Here is a 20,385-nt window from a genome sequence, read left to right on the forward strand (position 1 = left end):
TGTTAAAAATGTTTTTAAATTGTTTTTTTTTTTATTTGGAAAGGTATGGTTGTAGCTCAGTTATGCATCACAGAGCTAAACAAAGATACTGTTTTAGAATTCTCTAGTCAATTGTAATAATTTAAATTTGTTCTTGGTACTCATGCACCTTTTTATATTTCTTAGTCTAAGGATTTTCAGATCGTGGCCGTTCAAAGTTTTGAATAATAGGCTATACAGTAATATTGCAGAAATAATACCGTAACTTCTAACTGATTCAAATAAAACTTGATACTAAGACAGTACTTTCACATTGCTTAAATAAGTTTGTAAGCTAGTCCAAACCAATAAAAGTTTTCAAGATAGCAGTCATTCCTGTATGTGCAAAATCTGTATCGTGTGTATTACAAAACATATATAAAAAATAACAAACTTATATAAAAATTAACAAACAATTACAAACAACTTGAAATAAATTTGAGAAATTTAATTCTGTAATCTCAGAACATTCACACTTAAAACAGAAAAAAGAAATTTTCAAGATGTAAGAGAGGGAGTAATACATGTAAGTGTAATATATGACCTAGATTTAAAAAACATTGAGGCTGTTTTAAGAGTACCTGCAGATGTTGAGACCTTAAGGAAAAGAAAATAAATGTTTCTCAACAAATATGTTGAAGCAGTACACTTTGAAAATTCTGTTGTTGAAAATCTTATGGTGAATATATTTTATCCTGTTGCCACAGTATTACTGGAACAGATAGACTGAGTTTTCAACAAGGAAATTAAATTTGAGATACAATTAAACCTATTTAATTTTAACAACAACAAAAATATTAAAGATAAGAATTTTTTTAAACACAAACAAGGTAGTGGTAACCCAAAACCTAATAATGGAGTATCTTAATTCCTAATTAAGACTTAGATAGGACTCTAAGACTCAGACTTAGATAGGACTCTAAGACTCAGACTTAGATAAGACTCTTAGATAGGAACTAAAGTTTGAAATGGATAACTTAAATACTGTTTCCAACTCCACGTTTAAAATGTCTTGCTAATATTAAAAGCTTTCCACTAAAACTATGGAATAACATTCATTATTTGAAACTTGCACTAAAAGTGTTTTTCGAAAGGATTGCCCATTAGACCAATGTTACCAAAATCATTGTATACACTTTACAAACAAAACTAAAAAGGGTTTTAATGCGTATTAGTTATATCTTTAAAATGAGACATTTCATAATACCCCAATCAGAAATGAGGACAAAAGTGCACAAGGTTTAACACTGTTCTTATGGGGGGGGGAAAACTCAAGGTCGGTTCTCTAGAGAATCACAAAGGCCAAAATTTTTATCGCTTTTGACTTCAAATATTTAACTGTAATAAATACACAGGTTAAAAAAAACATAAAACCACTTGTAGAATCTAAAATACAAATATTTAATTCTATGTACAACACATTTAACATTTTCCTAATCAACTTTCCGTGGAGTATTCCACACATCGCGATGGTTCTGTTGGATAAAACTCTTGACATTTAGTCATCAGTCTTTTAAGAGCTTGGATGTATTTTCGCTGAGTTTCGTCATTTAACACGTGAGCAACATTTTTGGAGAAAATCTTCTCTCGACCTGTTCGAGCGTGGATACCCACCATGGTAACACCGATGGGCCACGGGGCATTCCCAATCGCCATCTGCAGGTAAGCCTCATTTGCCTGAAACATTATTGACAGATGTCAAGGAGATGCTAAAATTCTCTTCAGAGTACACAATAGGGCTGTTTATTTTAGCTCTTCTAAAACTGGTCTAAAATTAAATCTGAGTAAAGTTACCACAGGAAAGATTTTGCAAAAATAATATGCAAAAAGGGAGGAATTTTACAACTTTTGGACTAATTCGTTTAGCAAATACAGCGTTTTTTATCCATTTTTTTAAATCAATTTTATTCATTAGTATATTGAAACTACATGTAGTTTTATATACGACTTCTTCAACACTCTTAATGTTCAACTATTACTTAAATCAAGACTTTTGAGCAATAAAAACTTCTGTCAATTAAAAATATATATTTCAATAAAATTACACATATTATTCTTTTAGAATATGAATAGTCTAACGCATTAGTCAGTTTTCTTAACTGCTTACCTTTATGTAATTTCGATCTAGTATATGTTTGACAATTTCAGTTAAGCTATCCGAAATGTCTTCTGGCAGAGTCTTACTCTTCAATTTTCGTAGGAGAGGCTTCAGATATGCTTGTGTCTGAGTATACTTTGCCATGGCCAGTTTACCCTTCTGGCTAATTTTTTCTGATCCCGCCTTGCTGTTCAACTCATTGCTCCACATCTTCATCAGATACTGTAACAAAACATTTTTATAACAATATTAAATTTTGATCACAAATCTTATAAAATTTAAAACATAAAATTTAAAACAGAAGCAAATACTGCCACCTTTATTGGCTGAGCATTAACAAAGCTTATCACTTGAGAGGATGGGAAAATTTCATTTCTATCTGTCTGTCCGCACAATATCTCGAAAGCGACATGACATATAGAATTGAAATTATGCGTGAAGTTTCATTTCTAAACAAGGAATACTGAGTTCGATGATTTTGCTTGTCACACCATAGGATATGGTGTTTAAACCTGATCTCTTTTATCAGGTCTCTTTAAACTCTGATCTCTTTTAAACCTTATTACTAAAGCCTGAAAATCAATCAATTAGAACACTAATATTAGAAATCCCCAACTAGGTGAAATTCCCTGATTGGATGTTTTTGGCGGTTTGTAGGATTGCTGAAATCATAAAATGGTTGGTCTCACTGCATACTTCTGGGGTGCAAAAAGGCCCTTGAGGCTTAACCCTCGAGCTGGCAGTTGACATGTCCTCAAGTGGCAGGCCATTTTGAGGTGTTTTGCAGTAGTATCGGTTTTTAATTTTTTTTAAATATAATTTGATTATAAACCTATATGTATTATATATCATTGTTTTCACAGGGAAATGTACTTTTTATTTATGCAAATAAAAACCCCAAAATATAACAAATTTATCACTCTTTTACTAAGTTTATTTTCAAAAAATAAAAAAAATGTATGTAAAAGTGGTGGGGGTGCACCTATAAAAGACATACTGTGTGAAAAAAATATTTCCAAAATACCCAAAATGTTTAAACTTTTTTATAGTTTTAGAAAATGTATAGTTTACTCCATTTTTTTTATTAAAACAATTATGAAATACTCTAAACTGAAGAAAATACGATACGGCTAAATTCGTTGCTATGGATACGACTGTGTTATAAAATTCATCAAAACCTTATTATTTTATTACTCGAAACATTCATAAAATACACTAAAAGTAAGCCTATAAAAATAAATAAAGAAGCTTTATATCATGATCATCGCATATGAAAATGATCCTAAAGCTAACTAAAACTATCACAACACTGCACATAGCCTAGAATACAAAAGCTCACTAATATATTATTTTCACATATTATTTCTTCATAACATCACAAAATAAACTGATAAAACACAATCTACGAGAATTTATACGCATAAATAAACATACTTATAAAAACACAATAATAAAAACACTTATTTCATGTAATAAACTTACGTTTTAGATGGACAAGAATAACGCGACCGGGTACCAATACAACAAAAATGGCCGACTGTTTACAAACAACTCTCGTTTTCAATATGTCATACTTAAATCATGGCATACAAAACAAAACAAAATACATCGATCAAATCAGCAACTATTTCTGATTCCAGTGGTATATGAATCATTGCAGTTTAGTTCGTGTATTGATTATAACAGATGTCAAACGGGCACGTGTCAAATCGACTGATTTTAAGGCGACTGCCACTACAGAAACATTAATTTCAACTGATAATCAGGCGACTGCCAGTTGTAGAGTTAAGTGCATGGTCATAGGCCGTCCCTTAAAAGAAGAAGAAAGTGTAATGACTCATTTCATACGCCCATCTCACATTCATTTCAATACTTAGGCCTAATTTAATTTAGAAATTTATTAGTAATAATAATTAAGGAATAATTATTAATAAATTGTCTCAAATTTAACTACAAACAATAATAAATACGAAATCAAAATTAATCAAAATTCACCTTATTACATATAAAACTCAAAAGTTATAAAGTGAACTAAAGTCAGTGATACAGTGTGCAGGGATGATTGTTGAGAGTGAAGAGAGCAGATATTTGAAAGGTGAAGAGGAGAGAGGGATCTGAAAGAAGTGAAGCAAGATTATTATTATTATAAAGAAACTGGTTACATTTATTCAGCAGTATTTTGAAAGGTTACTTTATTAAATTCTTATTATCACTGAAGTACAAAGAAGCAGAAGACAGACATTGGGTAGAAAATTCCTTTAAGTTTACTAGTGATTCATTGGAAGAACATAAAACCCAGGAACATTCGATTTGGCTAATAATTCAATTTTAATATAATTAAAATTTAACAACAATTATTTTTTCAAAATTACAATATCTTTTATAAAATAAAATACCCAATATTTCTATTTCATTAAGCCAGCACGACCACCCTTTCCCTAAAATTTAAGAACTGTATTTAAAAATTTACCATTATTATTGTATCCTCCATCTTGTTTGCAAAATTCAAACTTGTATGTCAATTAATTTATCATCATTAAATTTCACATTTATATCATACTGAGTTATTTGTTATTTCTAACTATAATCAGAATACAAATTAAGTTTTTAACCATTTTATTTAAAGTAATAATAGTAGTAGGATATTACAAAATTGGCGTCCAACGTAGTGGCTTAATGAAATATTTATAATCTTTGATTTGAGACCAATTTTCTAGATCGTAACAATAGCCTAGACATAAGTACTGTACGTAGTTTAGTTGTCATTTATTCATATTGTCTGGTGAATAGGCTATAGGTTTATTTAATAACTCACTATATAAACATTTAATTAACAATACATTAGTCCTGTAATATTATTCTATCTTTTATCGCAATTAATGTCCCGTGATTTTAATTTAAGATACCCTAAACGGTACCCATTCCCAACAGATAATATGGAAAATAACCAAGTGCTAAACGTAAACAAAGACGCCAATTAATCCCGGTATCGAAGAAGAAAGCGAACAGAGAGAAGAAAGCAGAACAAACTCCCACAATTCCTCGCGCTAAACCAAGTCAACATTCTCACAGCGGTCGACAACCAATCACGGATGAATGAAAAACAGTGCTACCAACACCTACGCGGCAAATTTCCCTGATTCCCTGCAGAGACGTGAAGATGGAGCTACTGCGCCTCCCACACTAAAAGTAGTTGAACATTCTCATTATACTCAATCAGTTGATGCCATTGGCAGTGACAGGTCAAATAAACAAACCGCTGAACGAATCCCAATCGACAGCTCTTCATGCTATCATGAACGGTTTTAAAACAACTTAATGAAAATTTGATTAACACTAAATCTGAGTTAAAAACGAAAACCTAAACGCAAAAATAAACGAAATAAGTGATTGTATTTCTAAAACTAAAATCGAACTTAGCTATGAAATCAAATCTTGTAGGGAGACACTTCGAGACACAAATTAATGAACTTGCGGGATAATCAAACTGAATTCCGAAATGAATTGAATGCTATAAGGGACAATCAAGATCAATTCCGTGAAAAAAATAGACCTGAAAATTAAAGAATCCACTGACAGCAATTAGAGGAGAATTAAATCATAGTTTTGAAGAACATAAGGCATTTGTAAACCAACAGATGAATAACCAACATAACAAGAACTATTACCACCCATACAACAGTCGTAATGATAATGAATTCAAGAGTAAGACACAACCATACAAAGACCACTACCAAAATCGACAGAATACTCACTACTACCCAGGAAACGATAGACATTACCCCACCACAGAACAGGCACAAGTATGCACTATCGTGCGGCCAGGAGAAAATGCTCGAAATCTACCTTCTAGTACCGGCAACGACCGCAAGCGAAGACGTTTCCAGCGGCGGGAAACGGCTGCGCGCTGTAGAAAATCAGAATTATTCTTCAAACTATAACCCTAGTAGTGAATTTCAAGTTAACAACATAATATGTGATAAAGATTTCCTTTTTGAGGAAAAAATAGAACATCCACTAATAACTAATCCTATACAAATAAGATGTCCAGAAATTAACATCAAAATTAATAATGTAGAAACTAATGCCTTAATTGATTCCGGATCACATCCTATTACTTGTTTGTCAGAGTCTTGGTTTATGGACAACCAACAATCATTAAGCCATTTGAAGAACTGCCCCTAGCCAATACTACCATTAAAAACTGCTATTGGAAACATTTCAAAACGAATCAACAGAGTCATATATGTACCTGTCACAGTAGCTGACGAGATTACTCACATACAATTCCTTATAGTACCGCATCTTGTCAAACCAGTGATTTTAGGAATGGATATGCTAGTATTATGGAAAGCAGAGCTAAACTTTAATAATAATACAATAAATATGAAATAAACAATACAAAGGTTATAATGAAGTTTGTAATGGCAATAAATGAAGGGCATTTATGTGAAAATCACCACTCAACAAGGCGTTATGCTTATGGAAGATTTAATGACTCAATGTCAACATTTAATGAGTATGGCACTATGAAACAATGGGAAGATAACAAGATTAATAATGAGAATAATGATTACATTGATGCACAACACAATATATCATCCAAAGATAATATGTCGGTGGAAGATATAATGAAAACTCTAATCCCTAATAACTACATAAATGAAGAACAAAAACAATGTTTTGATCAATCTACTATACTGATATAGGGACGTTTTCTCAGACAAACCCGGATGTTGCACTAAATATGAACACGAATTAAATATAGAAAATCCTAAAAATTTTAAATCATTAACCTATCCAGTACCTCAAGCATACCAAGACGCTGTACAAGCTGAGAATCCAACGCATGGAGAACCTTAACATAATCGAGAGAAGCAAAAGTACCTACGTAAAATGCTATCATCCCAGTAAATTAAAAAGTCTGGAGAAATTCGATTGTGTTTGGATGCCCGCAAAGTAAACGCAATAATTAAACCAGATTTTCGAATGTAACCGCAGTGTTTAGCGAAATTCTGAGTAAATGTAGAAACGCGAAATTCATAAGCAGTGTAGACTTAACGGCTTCATATTGGCAAAATCCCACTTACTAAAACTTTCGCGTCCATACACCGCATTCCAATTTAGAGGCAAGACCTACCAGTACAAAAGTCACACCATTTGGAAATTTTCTACCTCCCAAGCTGCACTAGTAAGAGCTCTTGATAACGTGTTTGATGATGAGATAGAAGCCTTTCACAGCAATTTACGTTGATGACATATGTATCATATTTCCCCCGATTTCAATACACATCTACAACACCTAGAATACATATTCAAAAAAGCTAGCTGAAGCCAACATGACAATAAATTTTGAAAAATCTCAATTCTGTAAAGATTCTGTACCATTCCTAGGTTTTACTCTAACAAATGAAGGTCTTCGTATGGATAACAGTAAGATTGATCCAATTCTAACTTCCCAACTCCCAGAAGTCGTACACAATTAAAAGCATTCCTCGGATGTATAAATTATTACAATAAATTTATTCATAAATTCTCTGAATCAGTCCAGCCACTATTACGGCTAACGTCAAAGAAGGTTAAATTTTCATTGGACTAGAGATGATGATACAACATTCAACAAAATTAAAACAGCTGTTTCATAAAAACTAACACTCTAACACACCCCGATCCATCCAAAGAATTCTACTTACAGACCGATGCGTCCGAATTTTGCAATTGGCGGACATCTAATATCAATAAAAGACAATAACGAAAAAGCTGCAATTATGTTCATATCACGTACATTACAACCAGCAGAACAGCGTTTTCACCACAACCGAAAAGGAATTATTGGCTATAATCCACTGCCTACAGAAGTGGTCGATACATTGTTATGGGCGTTAAGTTAACAGTAATTACAGATAACCACGCCTTAACTTTTTTGAAAACCTGCCGTTTGCTAAACAATAGATTAGCAAGATGGATATTGGCTATACAAGAGTACGACTTTAAAATAATCCATTGCAAAGGGACGGACAACATTACTGCTGACACTCTCAGTCGTATATCCCCACAGCACATGTCAAGCGATGCAAACAACCTCACTGAGTTATCTATTCATTACATCGAGAGAATTCCCGACCAACATCTACAAGATCAACTCCCGAAACTTACCTCAGCTTCAACATCAAGACCCTAAACTACAACCACTTATAGAAATCTTACAGTCACCTATGGAAACAAATGAATTTCAACAATTATATACTAATTATCGTTTATATGACAACACTTTACTACAAAAATTTTAAGGGCAAATGGCTTATAGTCATCCCAGAATCAGTAATTAAACCACTAATACTAGAATGCCATCTCTATTATCTACACTGCGGTGCAAAAAAATGTTTTCCTGTTAACTGCGTGAAAATTTTAATTTTCAAGAATATGCATCGAACAATCAGGCAACTGTTTATCATCATGTGATAAATGTCAGCGCTGCAAAATCAACAACCATCCACTCAACAGTCAAGCCAAAGGAGTTAAATGCAGAGAGAAGAATGACCAGTTAGCAGTTGACATCATAGGTCCCTTACCGACTAGTGTAGGAAATACAAAATACATGTTAATTGTTATTGACATATTTACCAAATTCCGTTAAACTTTATCCACTGCAAAGAGCAACAAACCAGAAGTATATTACATAAAATTATTTTCAACCCATCACTTTCCTAAATTACGGTTTTCCTAAACGAATTCAATCAGATAACGGAACCCAATTTAAAAGTAACGAATGGATCAGGAAATTTGAATCCCACAGCAATACAATTAATATACAGTCCAGTGTATCACCCCAGTTTTAATTTGGCAGAACGCCAATTAGAGAAATAAAGCGCTGTCTCAGAACATATTGTTCACAGAATCATAAGAGATGGTGAAATAATGTACCTGTTATAAATGAATGTCTTAAACGAAATTTACCATGAATCAACTGGATTCACACCAAACGAACTACAGTTTGGAACAAGAAATATCAGATATTTTGGGAAAAATATGTATCAAACCCTCTAGCTGAAGAAGTACCAATCGAACACAAACTACTGATTGCAAGGCGTAAACTTGAAGAAAAGTAGAAAGAAGAGATCTGATAAATAAAAAGAAAAGAGAAAACCAGTTTCTCTCCAAATTAATGACCAAGTATTGTAAAGTCCCATCACCTTTCTAAAGCTATAGCTGGTGAAACATCAAAAATTATTTGAAGTGTACGAAGGACCATTCATAATTCAAGAAATCCCTCGGGAAATCGACCTACCAAATTTCTGATTTTATCCCAAGAACATGTATATGGACCTTATCATATATCCTCTTTGAAGCCATATAAAAACTCGGTCCAACAACGCTACAGAAGATACTGAAGTTGACGCGTTGGGACCTGTGTGAAATAATACTATTTCCCCAAATAAACAGTGCAACTATACACCACAGTGACATAGACACTTTAATCAATACTATATAAACATTTTCCTATCAGGAGGGGATAATAATTTGTTAGTGAAAGTATACCGCTATTCGGTACACAATTCATTAAATGTGAATTTCCAAAAAAAACTATGTCCTTTGACATTGAGTTTAATATTTTGCCATTGATCTAATGTTTTCTCTATTGTTTGTTTATTGTATACTAAGAAACTTGTAACTTTGTTCGTTGGCTTAGCTTAAATACTACCTAACCCTAATGTTAATTTTGTTCTCCTTTTTCCCTATTGTTTGTTTGTTAATTAAATTTATTAAATAGTATGTATGATCATCAATTAATTCACTAATTTAATGGTGGTTCATCCTTCTCTTTAAGTATCACACATCTATATGTATCATTTGCTATTCATTCGTCATTGTATCGAAACCATGTTCATTTATTTCACATGATTTCTGAGGGGATATTGTAATGACTCAATTTCATACGCCCATCCTCACATTCATTTCAATACTTAGGCCTAATTTAATTTAGAAATTTATTAGTAATAATAATTAAGGAATAATTATTTATAAATTGTCCTCAAATTTAACTACAAACAATAATAAATACGAAATCAAAATTAATCAAAATTCACCTTATTAACATATAAACTCAAAAGTTTATAAAGTGAACTAAAAGTCAGTGATACAGTGTGCAGGGATGATTGTTGAAGAGTGAAGAGAGCAGATATTTGAAAGGTGAAGAGGAGAGAGGGATCTGAAAGAAGTGAAGCAAGATTATTATTATAAAGAAACTGGTTACATTTATTCAGCAGTATTTGAAAGGTTACTTTTATTAAATTCTTATTATCACTGAAGTACAAAGAAGCAGAAGACAGACATTGGGTGAGAAAATTCCTTTAAGTTTACTAGTGATTCATTGGAAGAACATAAAACCCAGGAACATTCGATTTGGCTAATAATTCAATTTTAATATAATTAAAATTTAACATTTCAAAATTACAATATCTTTTATAAAATAAAATACCCAATATTTCTATTTCATTAAGCCAGCACGACCACCCTTCCCTAAAATTTAAGAACTGTATATTTAAAAATTTACCATTATTATTGTATCCTCCATCTTGTTGCAAAATTCAAACTTGTATGTCAATTAATTTATCATCATTAAATTTCACATTTATATCATACTGAGTTATTTGTTATTTCTAACTATAATCAGAATACAAATTAAGTTTAAAACCATTTATTTAAAGTAATAATAGTAGTAGGATATTACAAAAGGTAAAGAGGTCCGTTTAGGACTAACTCCAGGGTCTTTAACCCAGAGGAAAAAACAGCTGTTTTCCCATTATACGTATAAAGTTTGAAATTGTGTATCAATAAGCTGAATCAGAAGGTACTGGAAGTATGGAAGTACCTCATTCACCCATGTAAGTTTATTCTTTGTACCTTACTACAAAGTACAGTTTTTAAAAATAAAAACCACCCTTTCCATACTGCACAAACAGTTCTAACAAGATTTTTGTTATAACGTATTCCTACATCACAGCCAACTTAAAAACTGAGACATGTAAATCAAATCTGATCAATGGAAGAGTTGAACTATATTGTAGTAAGGTTTAAAGTATATCAATGATTTTACCTGTAAAAACTGCATGGTTACTTCCATATCATGTAATCGGTCACCTTTCCCCAGACTTGTAGCCATGGACTGGATTTGGTCATACGTAACTTGACTATTAGTTAGTTTCAAATCCTCTTGGCTACTTGAACCAGGGTCAGAATGAGATGCCAATATTAGCTCATCAACAAAATCTTGGTCAACCTTCTCCATAGCTTCTTGAAAATCATTACGTAGCCCCTGAAAGATATTAGTATTGCTAAGTAAGTTTTTAGTGATATACATTTATACATTTTTATCTAAATAAAATGTAAATTATAAGTTTAAATTTGAAATTTTAATTCATAAAGTTATAAACACAAGTAACAGACAAGTAAGAAACACACTTTACAAATAGTTATTTAGGTAGCATTGCCTGTTTGTGGATGGACTTATGACTGAAAGTGGGTTGTAAATCGCAAGATAGTTGGTACACTTAATGAGATTTTGAAACCTCTACAACTTTCTGACTGAATTCCTGCTGACTGTAACGTACTCTCAGTGGCCAATTACTGCACTTGCAGTACTCACAGTTCATATGGCCACTAATTGTTTTGTTGATTGACCACCATCTGTCTTCTAAAACCTTACTAACTCAGTAACTGACTTTTATTTCAAACTGTTATAATATTTATTCTAGTTTTCCATTAGAAATATTACATCGCACTATGTTAGGTCTAAATAAAAATTTTAAAATGTTCTACTACCTGCAAAATAACAAACTTTGCTTATTTTGTTCATTTTTGAGAGGTGTCAGTTACTATCTCCAATGCCTATTGCAATCAATATATTCTGTAGCCTATGTGGATTTACATAACCAAGTGCTCCTAACATCATCTCCAGATACTTCTGAATAATTTTCTATCCATTCACTAAACAAAGTATTTGAATTAAATGGAAACATACCTATATTTATACAAAAAACTTACTCATATTTATTTAAGTAAGTTTATTTGAAACATTCGTACTATAGGCAATAGCAGTTATAAATACAAGAAAAACAAAATTTAATTGTTCTTTACCTCATTCCAAAGAAAATGAAACAAAAACTTTTCATTTCCAACTAATGGCAATAAATTTTAATCTGTCAGAGAAATATTTTTAGTCAGTGTTATTTGAGTGCACTGGATTTGTTTATAACAACTAACTCTGGTGTTAATAAACATTCACTAAACAATACAGAAATAATGTGCATTACACACAAAAACATGCGATTGTATAAAGTAGAGAACTTTCTTATAACTGTATAATATTAGAATTAAATAAAAATGCATAACCTAACTTTACAAACCTACCTTATTGATCTCAGGCTCTAGAATCTCACAGCGCCGGAGTCTTGTGAAAGACTCTAACTCAGTTTCCCCAAATAGCAAGATTGGTTCTCCCCTCTCTCTAAGCCTCCTTATCACCTCTTTTCTAGACAATGTGACATTTTTGCCTTCTGAGTCTTTTACAGTTTTACCTACGAAAAAGAAATATCAAAGTAAATCAACTGGTAAACACCTGATGACATATAAAGAAAGATAAATTATAAATATTGAAAATACATAACCCAATTCTAAGTAAATAGATATTAATATGAGTTAAATATGATCTCCAAGGGAAGAAAGATATAAATGCTAACTGGATTCGATTCCATTGGGCCTTAACAAGTGAATATAAGAAAACCTTTGGAGACAACAAATGCAAGCAGAATGAGTCAGTAAATTTTGATTGTGTTTTAATTAACTTTGTTTCAGTCAAAATTAGTATCAAAGCGTAAATTTGCAACTTAAATCATATATAATTAAGATAAAACCAACGTATTAATGAGTGTAGACTACTTATTAAAGTTTACCCTGTAAACATATTTACATATACTGTACATAAATAAATAAATATATGTTTATTGCCATCTTACAAAAATGCATCAGTAAAGTCAAATATACACCCAAGTGGCAATATTCTGGAGGCAATATTATTAATCCAACATATAAACATTTTTACCAAAAGTTGCCAAGAATTTCTCTCTTCCACCTATCTTCATACATAATAAATAATACAATTTCATAAATGATACAACGGAATAAACTTAGGTACTAAACAACATCCTGATCAATCCCTATTACAAACTATTTAAAATGGACTGTAAAATTGTAAATAAAACTATAACCTATAATATTAGCACCTATCTAGAAAGTTAAAAACATTAAAATATTATACAATTAAAGCATTAAAATATTATACAATTACAAATATTACGATGTTATATAATTAAAAACATTAAAATATTGTACAATTAAAACATCAAAATAAATAAATAATATTTATTGTCATTTTTCAAAGAGCATTGACAAAGTTGTGTATACATCTCAAGAGTCAAAAACAATATCCTACTAGTACCCAAATTATTACATGTAGATCATCATCATCTGACGTTTCCGTTATCACGGGTCGTTGTACACAGCCTCTTCCACTTTTGTGAGAGAAAGGATATGGGAGAGTATGAGAAAGAGAGGATTGCGTGAGGGAATAGTAGTAAGAATACATGTAGATATGTTCCTTAATTTTAACATGCTTAGACATATTCCAATCCTATAAAGTATTTTTTTTTTTTTTTACAAAACATGAAACAAAGTATAGTAAATAAGAAGAAAGAAATAAGAATAAACAGGAAGAAATGAAAAACTAGAAATTCACTTCATGAATACTAAAAAACTCTGTTAGATCATAAAAAGGATTCCTCAGTAACCAAGTATACAATTTAGCTTTGAAAATGTTTGTTGGATACTTATCAACTACATTTCTTAATTTGTTATAAATCTTTTGAGAAGTTAAAATGTGACTCTGCTGTGTTTTGCTTAACCTACAGTGTACTATTGCAATGTTGTTTTTATTTCTGGTATTGTAGCTATGTATGTTGCTGCCAAAAGTGAGAGCTGGAATATTTTTCAGGATGTATGAAACCGAGTCAAAAATATACAAATTAATAACAGTTTGCAGCTCTAGTTCAATAAAAAGTGGTTTGCAATGGTCCAATGGATTTGCTTTAGTCATTATTCTAATCACCTTCTTTTGCAGGATGAGAATGTCATTAATTCTAGTGCTATTGCCCCATATTACAAGACCGTATCTAATTATAGATTGGAAAAAAGGCATAGTAGGCAGATTTTACATAGCTTTCAGGCACACAATTCATTATTCGTTTAAGAAGAAAAATTACTCTTGATAACCTTTTGGAAATATATTCAATATGAGAGGTCCATGTTAAGTTATTGTCAATAAATAGTCCTAGAAATTTAACACAAGAAAAGAAATCATTGGTTATGTCGGATGGAGGGATTTGCCTTAAGCTGAATAAAATGTTTTGGGTTTTGGATTCATTCAATAAAAAACCATTTGACCTGAACCACAATGAGGCTTCGGTAAATGTTTTATTTACAAGGTCTTGTAGTGTGTTAAAGTTTGTGTGAACATTTAAGAAAGTTGTATCATCTGCGTATAATAAATATTTTGCCTTTATAGCACTAGGGAGGTCATTTATATGAATTAAGAATAGAAGGGGACCTAATACTGACCCTTGGGGTACTCCATTCTCAATCACTAATTCATTGGACCATTCCCCATTTAAAAACACTTTTTGTTTGCGGTTTGTTAAATAATCTTTAAGGAACTTGGCTGAAATACCAGTAATAGCATAATAGTTTAGTTTTGAGATTAACTCATCATGTTCAATGCAGTCAAAAGCCTTGCTCAGGTCGCACAGAGTTACCTGAACAAAGGCCTTATTCTCAAAAGTATTTAGGATTTCCCTAATTAGTGCATCAACGGCATCAATTGTACATTTTCCTCTTTTAATAATGCGAATTGTGTTGAATTAAGATAGTTGTTACTTTCCAGATAAGCAATGAGTTGATCATGCACTATAATTTCTATAATTTTAGATAGTACCGGAACAATTGATATAGGGCGATAGCTTTCAGTAAGATTTCTAGACCCTTTCTTAAAAATTGGGCACAGTCTTAACAACTTCAATTCATCAGGAAAAAATCCATCTCTCATGCATTTATTTATACATATAGTTAAAGGGTTCAAAATTGTATGATACATTTTCTTAATCATATTGTTAGATAAATTAAAAATATCCTTGCTATCTGAATTTTTAAGTCTTTTTACTGCTTTGGTAACATCAACAATTGAGATCTCTGTAAAAGTGAAATCATTTTTTACAATTTTGTAACTTTTAACTTTGCATATTTTTCAACTAATACATAATTTGTGCATTCTCATTTTTTATTATTTATTAATGAAATTTTAGGCCCTTTTCTTACTTATATTTTATAATAATCAAGAGTTTTAACACATCCGAGTGTTACATGAGTTATGTAGAGTATATCAATGTAAATATTCAAAGCTATTTAAATATCTTAAAAAAAATGCTTAAGCATAAGAAAAGCCATAATGAAGTAAGTAAAATAGTTGAGGTATAAATGGCATTAAGATCAAAATTATTGGTATCGCTGCAATAAAACTTGGGCACAAAACGCATATTTTTGCCAGTACTAAAAACGATCCAGCTTGTTCTGTATATTGACAATACATATTCTCATGATCAATCCCAAGAAACAACATTGTTGAGTAAAACTAGTAAAAGTAAAGTACAACATGTTAATGATAACACAAGCTCAGCATTCAGTATCAGTGAACGAAAGTAGTTGTGCTTGCAAGAAATAAAACAAGACTCGTAACTTTTTCAAGTTGCCTACAATATGAAAGTAATTAATCCGTCTCATCCTTTCAAACTTACCATTATCATGCAAGTGCTCTTCAGATTTTTTTTCTGCTTTTTCAGACCCATACTTTTTTTGGTACTCTTCTTCTTCTTTAGCCTTTAGTTCAGAGTTCCTGAAATATTTCTTGTTTGGTTGCTAGAAGAAAAACCAACATTATAATGTTAATGTTTTAAAAATTAACTTGTAGTTATTAGTAGTATATAAGGTTCACTTTGTCAAATCAATAAACACAATTTACAATAAATAAACAGGAGGATAATATAGGAATTGGTTAATAATGTGAAACCTTGTATTTTGCCACTCCCGCCATTAACCCTTTGAGTGCTAGAGCATCGCTATTTGCGACTTCTGCAGTAACGCTTATATTTTATGTAGTATTTATCTAAATTGGCTCAATGACTATACATACGCATTCCAAAGGCTTCAACGTAACTTTTGATGAAAGGTTTTGTTGCATTTTGGGTAGATCTGATTTTTAAGTCGGTTGTAAAGAGAGCGCGTTCTAGTCGAGTTTAGAATCGACAGTGACACAAACGAGCCTGTTTTGTTTGCGCTGGTATTTATTTAACAAATTATTGTAAATATTGAAAGTTTTTAAGTGTAAATGGGTTTGTAGTGTGGGATGTGGGATACTAATCTTCATATTAAAAAAAAAAAAAAAAAAAAAGTAAAGAATGTCTTATTTTACCAGGCGAAGTTAGTTAGTTAGTTTTTCCAGGCATATTATTTTGTTTGTGTATATTGTTTTAGTCTGTGTGTAAGTATAACAATGACTTGACCGTGAGTTATGGTGATTGTAAGCAGCTAGCACTTTACTAAATACATTTCTGTAGTTTTTATGTTTTTTGTGTTTGTTCAGTGATATTTATAAACAATGAGTCGTAAAAACATTGCTGACAATGAGGATCTAGTATTGCAGGCATTAGATTCAAGCATTAGCAGTGTAGACAATACACAGAGTGTCAGGTTAGGTTAGAAACTTTCTAGTTTTGTAGCGGTTCATATTTTCATATTTATTTTAGAATTTTACAAAAGCATAAAAAAAGTTTTTTTACGTCTTTTTGTAAAGAATTAAATAGAGTATAAGATAGCATAACTGAAAATGAAAAAATAAAATATTTCAATAACACTAAGTTGTGTCAAAATAAAAAACAAAATGTTTTTGCTCATGAAGTTTTTGTTAATGTTTTTTTTTATTGGTATAAAAACGTTAAATTACTAATGAATGTATTATATTTAAAAAGAAGATATATTTATCTACAATACAAACAAAAACCCAGGATATTATACCAATAAATAATTTTTTTATGAATTTTTAACCAGACCCTTGCAAAATCAGGCATTTTGGGGGTAGGGTACGATAAGCGGACCCAGTGTTTTATATCGAAGAATATAGTCATCGATACCTAATATTCGCATCTCAAATCCTAGACTGTCAATCGATATAAAAGTACCTAATAGTCCTCAATAACAATCATATGTTTTAATTTAAATATGAATTACAGTGATTACAGTGATTTATATTATTTACAGTGATCAAACAAATTATTATAACCAAAATTAGGAAAACTGAAGACGACCATATTATTACTCCCCACAGTTACAGTTGTTTCTTTCCCACAAATTTCACATAGCCTAATGGGTTTTTCAGTACGAGTCAAACATGTAGAAGCCACAAAAAAGCAACGTCATGTAGTTTTCTAAAATTGACTGCTATTTTTAATAATCAGAATTACTTATGTAAAATTGAAATATTATCTTGCGTGTATTATTTTAGAGTGTTTACAGCTGTTGATATAGATTATTGAAGTTAATAGTTCCAAATAATTAATCAGTATCGATTGATTATTTCGATGGTTATGATTAAGTAATATTGTTTGCCAATTTCGATATAAAATACTGGGTCCGCTTATTGTACCCTACCCCATTTTGGCTCAGCATTTTATGCATACCATATAGCAAAATACCGCGGCACACAAAGGATTAAGTACACGGCTACAGTATAATAAGAGGCCACCACCACAATAGAATCATAGTATATCCTTAAAAACAGTAAAAAGTAACTAAATGTTAAACTGTTTTGTTTGTTACATTTTATAGATACTCATAACAGATAGTTTGGTAATTATCATATTAACGGCCGGGGCGGAAAAATACGAGTTTTGCGTTAAAAACTTATTGGAATCGTCATATAGAACAAAAAAGTATAAGGTTTGATGGGGTGGAAATGAGAAATAACAAAGTTCTAGAAAATGAAAAATTAAATAACTTTTCAGTAATATCTCCATGTTCTACATCCACGTCTAGCGTCACGTGACCTTTTGTGGCCAATGATTGAACCTCGTGATGACGTCATCGGTTGCGCCGCCATCTTTGTAAACGTAAATGAAAAATAATACAGAAATGAGCAGAATTTTGATCAAAATAAATAATGTTTTTCTTAATTTCGAGAAAAAAATTAATTACGAGTGCCTTCGGTGCTGCCCCGCGCTGATGTCAATAAAAGAAAAACATCCCTCGAGATAGTACCTATCAGTAAAATATAAAATACTAGAGGGGCTGATCAAAAATATAAATTGAAATGTAATGCAAAGGCAATTATGTAAACTAAATAAATCATGAAAAACTCAAATATATAGATGGATCAGAGAACACATACCATTAGTGTGTTGGCGGATACAGCTGAGCAGCAGAAAAAAAAAGTCGTCTATCACAACGAAACGTCAAAGTCTCCCGGTTTAAAATCACCACTCGACCGCACGACGAACACATACACTCATTTTTTAAAATTCCATGTTCAATTAAAAAAGAGATAATTTCGTTTCGGTTAAAACGTAAACTCTTTACGTGCCCTACGAAACACTCCGAAACACACAATTCACTAGGGTTGGTTGAACTAGTGGATGGTTGATTCATCATTGTAAACGCACTCACTCAATCCGACCTACTGAACACAATATCTTGTGTAGAACTGACCCATGCCCCGGAGAACTCAGATAACAGGTACGTTATCAGGCTGCTATCAGTCCCGGCCGCAGATAATATTCAAGTAAACAGATTATCCAGACACAGCACACAAACTGAACATTAAAACATTAGGAGCTTAACCACTTATCAATATACCCCCTAAAATCATGTTATTTGTCATTTGCACCCCATAGTACTATATATATTTTTTGTTCGAACAGGAGGGTGAGCAGAATACGTTGGTAACGTCAAATTCGTGATTTGCCGCCCCGGCGTTTAACTTACTGGTACGGATAGTTTTTATAAACGTAATTTGTGTCAACATTTTTGTTTATATAGTTTAGATTATCATAAATATGATTCTATTGTGGTGGTGGCCTCTTATTATACTGCAGCCGGTTGCCACAACAATTAGTAGGCCTACATCAGTTTAAGCAACAGGTTCCTCATCAAAAATAAACCCAAGACTCTAAGGCTAATACAATTAAGATTCACTGTTATTCACCTGTTATTTTATGTACATTAATATTTAGGACTAGAACTATACAAACTAAGTGAATTACTTACAATAAGATTACTTTCCAGTAACTTCCTTTTCTTTTTTTCTAATTCTGCCTTCAAAATGTCCATATTTACAAGTGAGGTATAACAGAAATAAGGTTAGTATCAGCTGAGTATTCTTGAACAAAAACTGAAATAATGGATTATCCTTACGAATTGCACTCAAACCTAACTGTCAAAAATCGCTACATCCTTGATATACATATTCCTGTTTGCTGTTATTATAAGCAACCTTGTTTTGACAAAACAAGTCAAATGTGTGACAATTTATTACGTGAAAACATACACACTACTACACAGTACACAACACAGATGTAAAATAAAATATAAGATCACAGACCACCACAGAGAGTATACTGGTTAGCACTGTAGATTATTTTTCATTCTTACTCTATGGAAGAGATCAAAGTATATGACGTATCTACAGACAACTTACAGTACAAACGAAGATTCAATAATAGGGCCACAGTAAGGATTGTGTTCTGATTCATGTTCTTACCGCCAATTTTTGCCTATCGACTTAGTTTGTAAACGTCGCGTTGACAATCTGCTTTGAGCAATTATGTGTCTAATGAACGGACCTGTGGAGTCTGACCCTTATTCTCCGTCTTGAAAAGTCATGCTCACATCATAGTCAAACTTTGGCTAATTTGATATTATTTGGTATTGTTATTAAAAATAATACTATTAATCTAATAAAAAAAGTTTAATCAAACTACTTGTACAGGCTAGAGGCTTCTCATCAGTATATACATATTATACAACTGTAGTCACATTAAAGTATAATATTCTTGTAAACACACAAATGCGTAGAAAACAGTGATATTATGTTAACTATGTTTTGTAAACTTTCA

At 31.6% G+C, this 20,385-nt stretch overlaps 1 protein-coding gene across 1 annotated transcript; it reads right to left on the minus strand.

Moving 5' to 3' along the window:
* Positions 1 to 1,395: 1,395 nt before the first annotated feature.
* On the minus strand, positions 1,396 to 19,837 carry LOC124361827 (pre-mRNA-splicing factor 18). Its single transcript, XM_046815822.1, has 6 exons — positions 19,538 to 19,837; positions 16,018 to 16,138; positions 12,527 to 12,693; positions 11,214 to 11,432; positions 2,126 to 2,338; positions 1,396 to 1,695 (listed from the first exon to the last, which is right to left on the minus strand). The coding sequence occupies exons 1-6, from the start codon at positions 19,598 to 19,600 to the stop codon at positions 1,456 to 1,458; spliced, it is 1,023 nt and encodes a 340-aa protein (XP_046671778.1). The 5' UTR covers positions 19,601 to 19,837; the 3' UTR covers positions 1,396 to 1,455.
* Between the last annotated feature and the right edge of the window lie 548 nt (positions 19,838 to 20,385).

Source organism: Homalodisca vitripennis, chromosome 5, assembly GCF_021130785.1.
Source record: "Homalodisca vitripennis isolate AUS2020 chromosome 5, UT_GWSS_2.1, whole genome shotgun sequence".
Lineage (NCBI taxonomy): Eukaryota > Metazoa > Arthropoda > Insecta > Hemiptera > Cicadellidae > Homalodisca > Homalodisca vitripennis.